Below are 12,426 nucleotides of genomic sequence, written 5' to 3' on the forward strand. Positions count from 1 at the left end.
TAACATTGTATTCCACCTACCACACCTTTGCCCACTCACTCACTCAATATATTTAAGTTCCTCTGCAAAGTTTCACAGTCCTCTGTAGACTTTGCTCTGCCACTCATCTTAGTGTCATCGGCAAATTTTGACACCATACACATGGTCTCTAACTCCAAATCGTCTATATAAATTGTAAGTAATTGTGGTCCCAACACCGGTCCCTGAGACACACCACTAGTCACTGATTGCCAGCCAGAATAGCACTCATTTATTCCCACTCTTTGCTTCCTGTCAGTCAACCAATCATCTATCCACTCTACCCCAACACAATGCATCCTTATCTTATGCAGCAGCCTCATATGCGGCACCTTGTCAAAGGCCTTTTGGAAATCTAGATACACCACATCCACTGAGTCCCTGTTGTCCACCTTGCTTGAAATGCCTTGATAGAATTTCAAAAGATTTGTGAAGCATGATCTGCTCTTCATGAACCCATGCTGCGTCTGCGCCAACGGGACAATTTCTATCTAAATGCCTTGCTATTTTTTCCTTGATAATAGAGTCAAGCATCTTCCCCATTACAGAGGTTAAGCTAACTGGTCTATAATTCCCCATGTTTTGTCTACTTCCCTTTTCAAACAGTGGCATTACATTTGCTGTTTTCCAATCTGCTGGCACTGCCCCAGAGTCCAACAAATTTTGGAAAATTATCACCAGTCCACCTGCTATTTCTCCCGCCATCTCTTTTAGTAGTCTGAGATGCATTCCATTAGGGTGAGGAGATTTACCTATCCTTAGTTCCATGAGCTTACTCAACACTAACTCGTCCATAATAATAAGTTTCTAGGTCTTCACCTACCTTCGTCTCTTCGTCACTTACTGGCTGGTTATTAGTATCCCCCACTGTGAAGACTGATGCAAAGTACCTGTTCAATGCCTCAACCATCTCATCATATCCCATAAGTAACTGCCCCTTCTCATCCTCTAAAGGACCAACATTTACTTTAGCCACTCTTCTTCATTTTATATATTTATAGAAACTTTTGCTATCTGTCTTTATATTCTGTGCTAGTTTTTTCTCATACTCTATCTTACTTTTCTTTCTAGATCTTTTTATGGCTCTCTGTTAACATTTAAAGTTTTGTCTTTAGTAGCCAGGCCTGGTTGTACCTAAAGTTGACAAGGCATCAGGACGAATGACATGTTTCTGAGAATACAGAGGGAAGTATGGGTGGAAATTGTGGAAGTACTGGTCAAAATTTTCCAATCATAATCAGATAGCAGGGTGGTGCGAAAAGGCTACAGATTTGCAATTTTTTTTCTTTTTAAAACATGAGTCTAATGATAAACTCAGCAACTACAGGCAAATTGGTTTAACTTCAGCAGTGGGGTAGCTTTTAGATATGATCGTTCAAGACAAAACCAGTAGTAACTTAGTCATATGTGGTCAGTTAAACAAATCTGTGCTGATTTTTCTTAAGGCAAATCACATTTAAGTAACTTGTTTGAGCTTTCTGTTAAAGTAAAAGGGAGGGATGATGTTGGTAACATGATGTGGAGGTGCTAATGTTTGACTGGGGTGGACAAAGCACTTACACAAGTCTATGGGGTGAATTTACTTTGCAATTTATATTTGCTGGTACATTCTATTTTGTTCAAAAAGCACACAATCTTGTAGGCAGTCAGTCCATGTGACATTTTATAAATTCCTACTTTGGAAATAGAACCAGTCTGACTCTAGGTTGGAATATACAGAGACTCTAACCTCACACCTTTGATGCATTGTCTGATATATATATATATATATATATATATATATATAAAACCTTAAGTTGTCTCAGGAATGTGACTTGAAAGAAGTTCTGGGATTTACATATTAATGAATCGAAACCTGCATCCCCATTCCAAGTGATTAAAGACATAAGAGCAATCTAGGTTTGTTCAATAAATTGCATCAGTTGTATGACACTTTGATCTTTTATCATAAGTTCTGTGTCTGATGATCCTGCTCCACCAGCTACCTGACGAAGGAGCAGCGCTCCAAAAGCTTGTACTTCAAAATAAACCTGTTGGACTACCACCTGGTGTGGTGTGAGTTTTAACATTGGTAACATGGTATTTGATAAAGATCTATAGATCAGGCTTGCAAACGAAACCTGGAGCTCTTAGAATTAAAACCAGTGCATATGAAACTGACTAAGTGAAGGACATAGGCTGTGGATTTTTGGACCGACAGAAGGTTTATATTGAGAATTTTGCAAAGTTCAGTGTTAGTACCTGCTTTTTTTTTGATATATGTTAATGACCCAGACTAGCAGTCAAAATTTATGGATGACACAAAAGTTGGAAGTATTATGAACACTGGCGTCAATTGTGAATGGTAAGGATAATAGTATTAAATTTCAAAAGTATAGAGACAGGCTGGAACAATCTGCAGACAAGTGGCTTATGGCATTTCATGCAGAGTTGCACAAAGCGATTCATTTTGGTGGTAGGAGCAGGGTAGGGTGAAGCAATGTGACTTAAAGGTTTCAATTCTAAACAGGATGCAGGAGCAAAGTGACCTGGAGGTATTTGTGCATAAAACCTTGATGATAACAGGGCACGTTATGAAAGGGATCAATAATACATACAGGTTCCTGGGCTTTATAAACAAGGCCGTAGATTACAAACAAAAAGAGGTCATGATTACCATGCTTCAACTGCAAGTAGTATCCAGCTCTGAGTACCATAGTTGAGAAAGGAAGTTTTAAAAATTTATTTATTCACAGGATGAAGGTCACTGGCTAGGCCAGCATTTATTGCACATCCCTAATTGCCCAAAGAGCAGTTAAGAATCAACCACATTGTTATGGATCTGGAGTCACACGTAGGCCAGGCCAGATAAGGGTGGCAGTTTCCTTCCCTGAAGGACATCAGTGGCCCAAGTGGAGTTTTCCGACAATGGACAATGGATTCATGATCAACAATAGACTTTTAATTCCAGATTCAAATCCACGTTCCCATAACATTATCTGGGTGTCTGCGTTAACAGGCCAGGCCAGTGATAATACCAATAGGCCATCACCTCCCCAGAGGCAGTATGAAGGCATTAGAAATGGTAAAGAAATAAAATCATCAGATAGGTTCCCAGGTGAGGAACTTCAGTTTTGTGGCTAGAATGCAGAAGCTGGGCTGACCTCCTTGGAAAACAAAAGTTTAAGAGGAGAGTTTATGAAGAGTTTGGACTGACTAAACAGGGAGACAACATTGGCTGAAGATTGAGAATCAGATTACACTGATTTAAGTTGATTGGCAATAGTAAAAACAGCATAACTACAAAAACCTCTTCACAGTAACACACAGTGTCTTAGCGGTTGACACTGCTGCCTCACAGTGCCAGGGACTGTGTTTAATTCCAGCCTCAAGCAACTGTCTGTAAGGAGTCATAGAGTCATAGAGATGTACAGCATGGAAACAGACCCTTCGGAGAAAGTGGTGGAGGCTAGTACAATTGCAACATTTAAAAGGCATCTGGATGGTTATATGAATAGGAAGGGTTTGGACGGATATGGGCCGGGTGTTGGCATGTGGGACTAGATTGCGTTGGGACATCTGGTCGGCATGGACGAATTGGACCTCTAAACCTCCTCTAAACCTTGGCCAGTGAAATTTGGAATAAACTAATAAGGATTTTCTTGTCAATAATCTCAAGCTTTCAGCAAATGATTCTGACACCCCATCATAAATCAGGTTGTGAGGGTGAAAATTGAGGCTAGCACAGGGGAACCATTTTTCTGTCAGCCTATATTCAAATAACCAAAAAACCCACTAATATCACAAACAGCTGATGAAAAAAAAACTTATTTTCCTTTATCCTGGTCTGGACTCAGGAACGAGCAAGGAAAGAGCAAATTTTGCTAAGCTGCAGACTCAACAGCAAAACAATATTACACAAGGTAATTTGGGCAAACATCATGGCTTTCAAGTTACACAGCAAGTAAGTATGCATTACATAGGGAGTAACAGATGGCTGGAAGTGTTTTATAAGGCTTTTTTAATGGTATTTGAATGGGGAGGGTATGTAACAAGCTTGAACATGCTTCTAAACCTTACCACGATGGACTTATTTCTATTGCCGCCACTCAGTTTTCATTCAGAACACTAAGTTTGAGGTTGGAATCCATGGTTTCAGTTCATAGGGAACATAAGACATAACAGAGGGTTATAGCAGTACTGCTGGGAGATGTTCCCTTGTAAAAAATAGCATTCTTTAAATGAGATGTTGGGCTGTGCACAGTTTGTTTAATCAAATGAATATTAAAGATCCCATAGGGTTTAGCTTGTTGTCCTGGCAAACATCTTTCCCTTAAGAACATCATTGATTAAATTCCTCCAGTTCTTGGGGAGGACGCATCTAAAGCATAGCTTACTATCTATTTGGCCTCTAACAGCAGTTACATTTGAACATTGGTATTGGCAAGACACTGTCATCATGTAAACATAAATATTACTGGAAAGAGATCACTCTTTTTATAATTGGGACTCATATTTCACTCGTTTTCCATGTGGTTAACAATTCTTACCAGTCTCCCGATGATGTGCAAATCTCGCACAGTGGGAACTAAAAATATTTGACAAGATTATTCTGGCATTGAACCATTATTTGAATAGGGTCACTGATAAGAAAAGAGAGTTAAATGAACAGTAACTTATTCTTTTTTATTTATATGTTCAGTTTGTAGAAATAATGGCTATCTGGAAAGGATTACAAGTCACTAGTCTAATTGAAGGGTATACTGACATGACAGATTTCATGAGCAAAGCTTGAGCAGTTTATAATCACGATCTGAAGTTGCAAGATTAGATTACTGCTTTGAAATCTCTCCAGGTGTCTGTTTGTTTCGTTCCCTCTTAGTGTTTGATGAGGTGCTTTTACTCAGCATTGATTTTGATTGTGATGCCAGCAGTGCTTGTCAGAACAGAAGCCAAGTGCAGCTGCACAGAAGCAAATTAGTGTTCATAATCAAAGAGCATTCCAGGGAGGGGGGGGCACTGCAAGAAAGTATGCTTTATTGTCTATCTCTTGTTGCACTGTGAAGGAATTGGTGGAACTCCTTGATTCACCAGTAGGGATTTAATTTTTTTTTTAAAAAGTGGCTCACTAATGGTAAGTTAGTGTCAGTCACACATACAGTTACATATAAATCAGACTAGGTAACGTCTCTAAAATTAAACAAGGAACTGTGGAGGCTGAAGATCTGAAACAAAACCAGAAACTGCCAGACCATCTCAGCAGGTCTAACAGCATCTCTGGCAAGAAAGAAGAGCTAACATTTCAAGGCCAGTTATTGGGGTCACTGGACTCGAAATGTTAACTGCTTTCTCTCCACAGATGCTGCTAGAGCTGTTGAGTTTCTCCAGCAATTTCTGTTTTTGTTGAAGATAACCTTCCCAAATGGGGCCATTGTAAGCCACATCTGGGATCACCATCAAACTGACAACTTTTTACCAACACTAGTAAAAACCAAATTGAAATTCTCTAATTACCACGGTGAATTTTAATCTGGTGTTTCTTGGGTTACAGGTCAAGTTACTTAATCACTACATTACCAACACGAGGTTAAATTATTATGACACTGTCACTTTAAGAAATGATAAGCATTTAAGTATAAAGCCACAGTGTGGTTTGTAGTAAAATATAATTATTTAAAGTATTACAAATAGGAGCTTCCAAAATAAATTTGGCATTTATATTCTCTCTGTATAATGCCTTAAACTAATTCTTCCTGTTAAAACTGTGAGGGTCCTGGAGAGTGCATAGAGGAGGTTTATCAGAATGGTTTCCGAAGTGGGAACTTGATTGGAAAAGCCTTGGAGCAAAGATTTGATCAAGATGGACAGATTTAGGACACGTAGTAAGGACAAACTCTTCCCATTAACTGTAACAAGGGGTAAGAGGCATAGATGTTGATGAAGAGATGCAGGGCTGTGCGAGGTGATGAGTGACCTCGATCTCACTCCCCGCTAGGGTGGTGGAGTGAAGGCAGTCAATAATTCCAAAAATAAACTGGATGGACATTGGAAGATTATAAACTTGCAGGACTCCAGGGCAGGAGAGGGAAAAGTGTGATTGACTGGATTGTTGAGTGAGAAGATAGCATGACTTCCACAGCCGCACAGGCCTGTCCACAGTAACTCTGTGACATTATAGACGAGATAGTGCGAATCCCTTCTATTCCTTTCCATTTGTGAAAGGTCTGACTAGCAGCTCTGTCTTCGGGCAGTTATTCTGTTTGCTCTCCATTGATCCAGCACCCTCCTCTTTCTAGTCGTAAAGCCTGGGCTCTTGTTGGGACGTCTCACTGATGTCAACGGCGCCCGGATGCTCCATCTGAGTCGTTCCTGTGAGCGTTAGGAGAGTGGTCTGCCAGTAGGCTATTTGACTGCATGAGGCATCGCCGCCGCGCTGGATCCTTTCGAACTGGGCACTTGTGTCCCCAGCCGGGATCCCCAGATCCCTGCTGGAGATTTGCAACCTGTTTTCCCAATGTCCCCACCCCACCCCCAAATCCAACGGAAAGGCCAGAGTAAGGGCGTGGGGGTTGGAAACTTGGAGCTTTAAGCTCTGACCAGTCATGTGCCAGAAAAGGAGGGAACCTTTCCCTTTACGATTATTACTGAATTCCGCATCGATGAATTTTAAGACGCGGGAGACCGATCGCCCCTTCGTCTACTCCCTCTCCTCCAATGAATGTTTCCTTTTCAAATAGGTCTGAACTGTACGTGAGAACAGATGATGTACAGAAGGATGAGTGATATTTGGTGGGGAGTTGGGGGGGGGGGGGTAGAAGGATTAGTGCAAGATGTTTTGATGCAGAATAGAGTGTAGATTTACTTTCTTTCTCGAATGGACAATGCAAACAGACGGTGCTCACAAAGCATCGCGTCAGGGCACTGCAAGTTTAGCCCAGCAGCCCAGCTGGTGTGTGACAGCCTGAGCAGCGGCTAGTTCATGCAGTGAGGGGCTCGGAATCAGCACAGAGAGCGGCTTCCCCTTAGCGAGGCCGAAGCTTGGGACTACAGATTGCACCTTTCACGGGGAATCAGAATAAAAAAAATATGCCTTTGTGAGCCTCAGTCAACACGTGTCGTTTCAGCAGAAGCTCTGATCCCCCCTTGAAAAACCGAAATGAGATTGAGAGTCCACAGTGTACCCCCTCCCCCGGCCCAGTTGACCTGGGACTGGGTTGGCGATTCGGATGGGATATGGAGTTCAGGGGAATGACTTTCAGGACTCCCCCCTTGATCCGAATCTGACCACTTTTATCAGACACATCAGTGCAGCATCCGGCAGGGGTGAGCCGTGAAAGTTAATGCCTTCGCTTTCTGTCACCGCTGGACGCTGACAGGTCGCCAAGTGTAGATAGTGCCCCCTTCGCTATACAGTATACAGGAATCTACTCAGTCACCTGCACTGCCCATTAGTGTGTGTCCGGCTCTGCACCTCTCTGAAATGGTCTCTCCCTTTATTGTATACACACTGTCCAAAAATATACAGAGACCCATTAAAGATGACTTCTCACATCGACCATATGCTTAAAATGTCTACTTCGCATGTTTATCGGTCATACCTATATATTGATCTATTTATCTGCTTATTCTCTAACTGTATTTATTGATCCATATTGATACTTGCGCATTTTCACATGCAGCTGTCGAGTTTCTGCCGATATAAATTTTTTGACATATACATCGACAGAGCCGGCCATATATTTCGCTGCCCACCTATTCCTGTATATAACTACCAGCCGAACGCCGTCTGTGTTAGTACATGCCGAAGATCACAGGACACCGACTGCTCTATCAAAGTTGGAAGCCAAACCGACAGTGATCGATCCGGAGTCTTACCTCTCTGCCTCCTCCACCTATTTCTCTCTCTCTCTCATATATATATCTTTCTCTCTCTGTATCAACAGTGCACTCTGTCCCACTCACCGCTTCTCCCAGACGGAAGAGGTTAGAATGGGAGCTATGCGAGAAGGAGCTGGGTTGTCAGGAGAGAGTCAGAGATATTAAATTTACCGCCACCACACACACACACACACACACACATAAAGAGAGTTCCCTGTTAACCCTGACTCCAACCCACTCCGCTTAAACACTGTTACCCCTCGGGAAAGTGCAGTAAAGTGACTCACCGGTGTTCAACTCTGCCCATCCGAGAGTAAGCAGGAAACCGAATACCATGCACAGGGTTAACACTTCCATCACGGAGCCGGCTGCAGAGAGAGGGAGGGAAAGGGAGAGGGATACAGACAGACCGTACTGAGCTGTGCTCTCAGAGGGGAGAGGCAGGCTGGGGCAAGGGAGATGAGCAAGGAGCCGGTGGGAGAGAGAGAGAGAAGAAAGGGGGGGGGGAGGTAGCAAATCGGCAACTCCAAAGCTAGAAAGTCAAGTTGCTTGGTTAGTGCCGCGTCTCTGATCTCTAACTAACAGCAACACCTAAAAAAGCCTGAGGAGTGGGAGGGGGAAACAGAGAGAGAGGATCAGATTACTGCGAGCATGTGACAGGAAGCTTGGCTTTAAACCTGCTCCAAAAGGACTATTTAGCCACAAGCTGTCTGCACCTGCCAGCATGCTGCCCTCTCAAGGAGTTTTTATGAGCGATTATCTTCCCTTTCATCGTGTTTTCTTCAGCTTGTCTCTCAAGCAAAACGAGGAAAGCGACCGGCAACTTCCAAACAGTTACGGTCACAGCCCACCTTCCCCAAGGAAATGTTACTGTGAGGATCTCAGCTTCACATGTACACAATGGCTTCACATCAAGATATCACAATGTATGTGAAGTACATTTTTGAAGTCTCATGGTGGTCAGTAAATTGCACTCAGCAAGGCTCCCCGAACAGACAATGTAATAAATCGCCTGTTTCTGGCCAAGGTTGGGTTATAGAGTCATAGAGTTTAGGTTATAGAGCTGTACAACATGTAAACAGACCCTTCGGTCCAACCCAACCATGCCGACTAGATACCTTAACCTAATCTAGTCCCATTTGCCAGCACATGGCCCATATCCCTCCAAACTTTTTCTATTCATATACCCATCCAGATGCCTTTTAAATGTTGCAATTGTACCAGCCTCCACCACTTCCTCTGGCAGCTTATTCCATACACGTATCTGAGAGGACAGACAATGCCTGGGGGTTAACGTCTCCTCTGAAGGACTGTACCTGCAACACTGCAGCACCCCCTGTTATGCACTTCATAGGGTAGGCAGAGGTTTCTCATTGCCATCAGTGCCAGCAATGCATCACCAATGCCCCAGGATTAGCCCAGGACTGGGCAGGCTGGCTGGGTATTGGTTGGAGGGTTCGGATTCCCACTGGCTCCATCCCCGGTCTGAGATGGGTTCCCTCGAACAAGCACTGAGTTCCGAACAACCAGGGACCATTCCTCCCTGGAGATCACAAAGCAACATAACAGGCTCGGCTCTTCAAGATACCGTGTGGCAAATGCAACACCTACTGCCGGCTCAACACCAAAGATTAGAATTTTTTAGATTAGATTACATTACAGTGTGGTTGCCAAAGCGCAACCCACGCATACCCCTACATTTACCCCTTACCTAACACTACGGGCAATTTAGCATGGCCAATTCACCTGACCTGCACATCTTTGGACTGTGGGAGGAAGCCAGAGCACCCGGAGGAAACCCACGCAGACACGAGGAGAATGTGCAAACTCCACACAGTCAGTTGCCTGAGGCGGGAATTGAACCCGGGTCTCTGGCTCTGTGAGGCAGCAGTGCTAACCACTGTGCCACCGTGCTGCCCAAAGATGGGCATTATTTCAAATTTTCCATTACCGTAGGAGCAAACAGGGTGTCAACAAACCATCCCATCATGGACTTAATTGGGGCAGTGCCAAGAAGTGAACCTCATCAGCACCCTTCCATTCCCTATTCAATGCCCCCTATATCCACATTCACCTCAGGGGAGGGTGTTACATTTGACCCATTATCTGTGAGCACTCTGGGGAAAGGACTGTCAGGAATTGATCTGAAACTGTAAACAACAAGAACCTCTAGCTCCCCCTCCCCTTGATCCGGCACAAATCCACGTCAAGAAGTCAGGAGGATTCCACTATTCACAATTTCGAAATGGCTTGGTATTCTAATACATGGAGAAATCTGCTATTCTTTCAGTCAAATGTTGCTGAGCTTCCCTCTCAGCTCCCAGACTCTTAGATTCAAATCACAGTCCATCAGTTTAGTCATGACTGTGAGCTGAATGAGTTCACTCTGTTATGAACTCCCCTGGCCAACTATGTCCCATGGTGTGACAAGTCAGTTTTGACTTTGTGAGTCCATGGTTTGTTGTTCCATGTATCTCTGGAAACATAGTCTAACTGTGTCTATCCTTGGAAACCATCATTCATCAATCTTGGACCTTCCATAGGAGCATAAGACATAGCAGGAGAAATTAGGCCATTCAGCCCATCGAGTCCGCTCTGCCATTCAATCATGGCTGATAAGTTTCTCAACCCCATTCTCCCACCTTCTCCCTGTAACTCTTGATCATCTTGATATTCAAGAAGCTATCTATCTCAGTCTTAAATATACTCTCAATGACTTGGCCTCCACAGCCTTCTGTGGCAATGAATTCCAAATTCTGTATGAGCTATGTTCTTATTATTACATTCTCAACTCAGAATACTGAACTTTCCCAGCATTTCTCTCAGCATTTCTGGTATCTTAAGCTTGTCAACTTTTCTCAAGTTTCAACCACCAGATCCAGTTAATAATAAGGAGATAACTAACATTTCCTTTTACCTCTGTTTCCCCAAAATATCTATAGGCTTTATATCGTCTCTAATCCAAAAGCAACTTCTAATGTCTTCATATCTGCCGTTCTCTGACACTAACCCACCCAGAAACACAAACCTTTCCGCCTGTTCATCTACTTGATGCCGTCCAAAAGTTGTGACCCTTGCCTCCTTAATCTGAAAATCTACTTCCCCTCTCCTGTCTACATTCACCTCTTTTATTTGTTTTTCACTGTTTTCGACATTACTGAAGTGTAATCCCATTTGCAAACTTGAGATATTTTAAAATCTTGCCAGTTACGGAGGTTCCTCGAAGACCACTATTTGTGCAAGATTGGTAAGTTTTCCCAGTGCAAGGTTAAATAAATCAAGCAGCTGCGTGTATCCTTGGCTCACCCCAACAACTGCTGATCTAAACCATTCCAGCAGCTTCCTGTGCATTCTAATGATGCACAGGGACTTGTCACAGTGGTTTGCTATCAGTCTGACACTTTCTCAGGAACACCTCACATCCTGAAGACATGGCATATCCTTTCTCACCATGCACCATCTAATGCTTGCTTAAAATATAAGAGGTTGCTGTAACAATAGATGTTGTCCTTTGTAAATTTCTCCAAAATCTGCCTCATTTTTTACTTCAGAATCCCTACAGTATGGAAACAGACCATTTGGCCTAATAAGTCAGCACCAACCCTCCAGAGAGTAATCCACCCTGACCTATTCCCTTACATTTACCCCTGACTAATGCACCTAACCTACACATCCCTGAACACTATGGGCAATTTAGCATGGCCAATTCACCTAACCTGCACAATCTTTGGATTGTGGGAGGAAACCCACACAGACACAGGGAGAATGTACAAACTCCACAGTCACCTGAGGCTGGAATTGAATCTGGGACCCTGGTGTTGTGAGGCAGCAGTGCTAACCCCTGAGCCACTTGGCTACCCAAACAAAATATGGAACGCTTCACGAATTTGCGTGTCATCCTTGCGCAGGGGCCATGCTAATCTTCTCTGTATCGTTCCAATTTTAGTATATGTGCTGCCGAAGCGAGCACAAGTGCTAACCACTGAGCCACCGTGCCACCTCAGCACAGACAGTGGCTGTAACTTACATCATCCTGGTCTAAAACCAACATTTTCTTCCTTCAGTATCACCTCCACATCATTCTCCTCTGTGGTGTCCAGCCAAGATATTTCCATGTTTACTCAGCCAGATAATTCCCCTCTAACGGTTCCATTTCCTTTTGTCTCCCTTTCTCAAAGATCAATTGTAGCCCAGACTTTGTGGTGAATGAGCAGTAAGAACTCGATGTGAGTGAAGGGGAGCAGGAGGAAGAAAATCCATGCTGACTCTATCTGCAGCTTCTCATCATGCCAGATTTCAGGATGAGGGTGAACTCTGAACTAAGAAGTGGCATCACACAGGAATATGGCATCAATCTACACATTGTCTTGATTGCAGCCAGCCCCATCCTCTCTGCAAGGCTCAGGCAATGTAGGTATCCCTCACCCTTGCCAGGTTTGCCCTACTCCTCACAATAATAGGTCCAACTGTTGGGGCAGCATGGTGGCTCAGTGGTTGGCACTGCTGCCTCACAGTGCTAGGGACCCAAGTTAAATTCTACCCTTGGGCGAC

The 12,426-nt window shown here is 43.5% G+C and overlaps 1 protein-coding gene and 1 non-coding gene across 4 annotated transcripts in view; both read right to left on the reverse strand.

The window, feature by feature from the left end:
* kremen1 (kringle containing transmembrane protein 1) overlaps nt 1-8,419 on the reverse strand; it is a 214,769-nt gene extending 206,350 nt beyond the window's left edge. For all 3 annotated transcript variants that reach the window (XM_088000118.1, XM_088000116.1, XM_043715909.2), the window contains exon 1: nt 8,163-8,419. In XM_088000118.1, coding sequence (XP_087856244.1) covers nt 8,163-8,232 — 70 coding nt within the window. In that variant the 5' untranslated portion in view covers nt 8,233-8,419. The remainder of the gene's footprint in view (nt 1-8,162) is intronic.
* Nucleotides 8,420-11,738: 3,319 nt separating this feature from the next.
* LOC122562900 (U6 spliceosomal RNA) lies at nt 11,739-11,845 on the reverse strand. Its single transcript, XR_006315441.2, has one exon. It is a non-coding gene; the product is annotated as a U6 spliceosomal RNA (small nuclear RNA).
* Between the last annotated feature and the right edge of the window lie 581 nt (nt 11,846-12,426).

Source organism: Chiloscyllium plagiosum, unplaced genomic scaffold, assembly GCF_037043375.1.
Source record: "Chiloscyllium plagiosum isolate Xiang-an unplaced genomic scaffold, Cpla_swu_hap1 HiC_scaffold_24, whole genome shotgun sequence".
Classification (NCBI taxonomy): Eukaryota; Metazoa; Chordata; class Chondrichthyes; order Orectolobiformes; family Hemiscylliidae; genus Chiloscyllium; species Chiloscyllium plagiosum.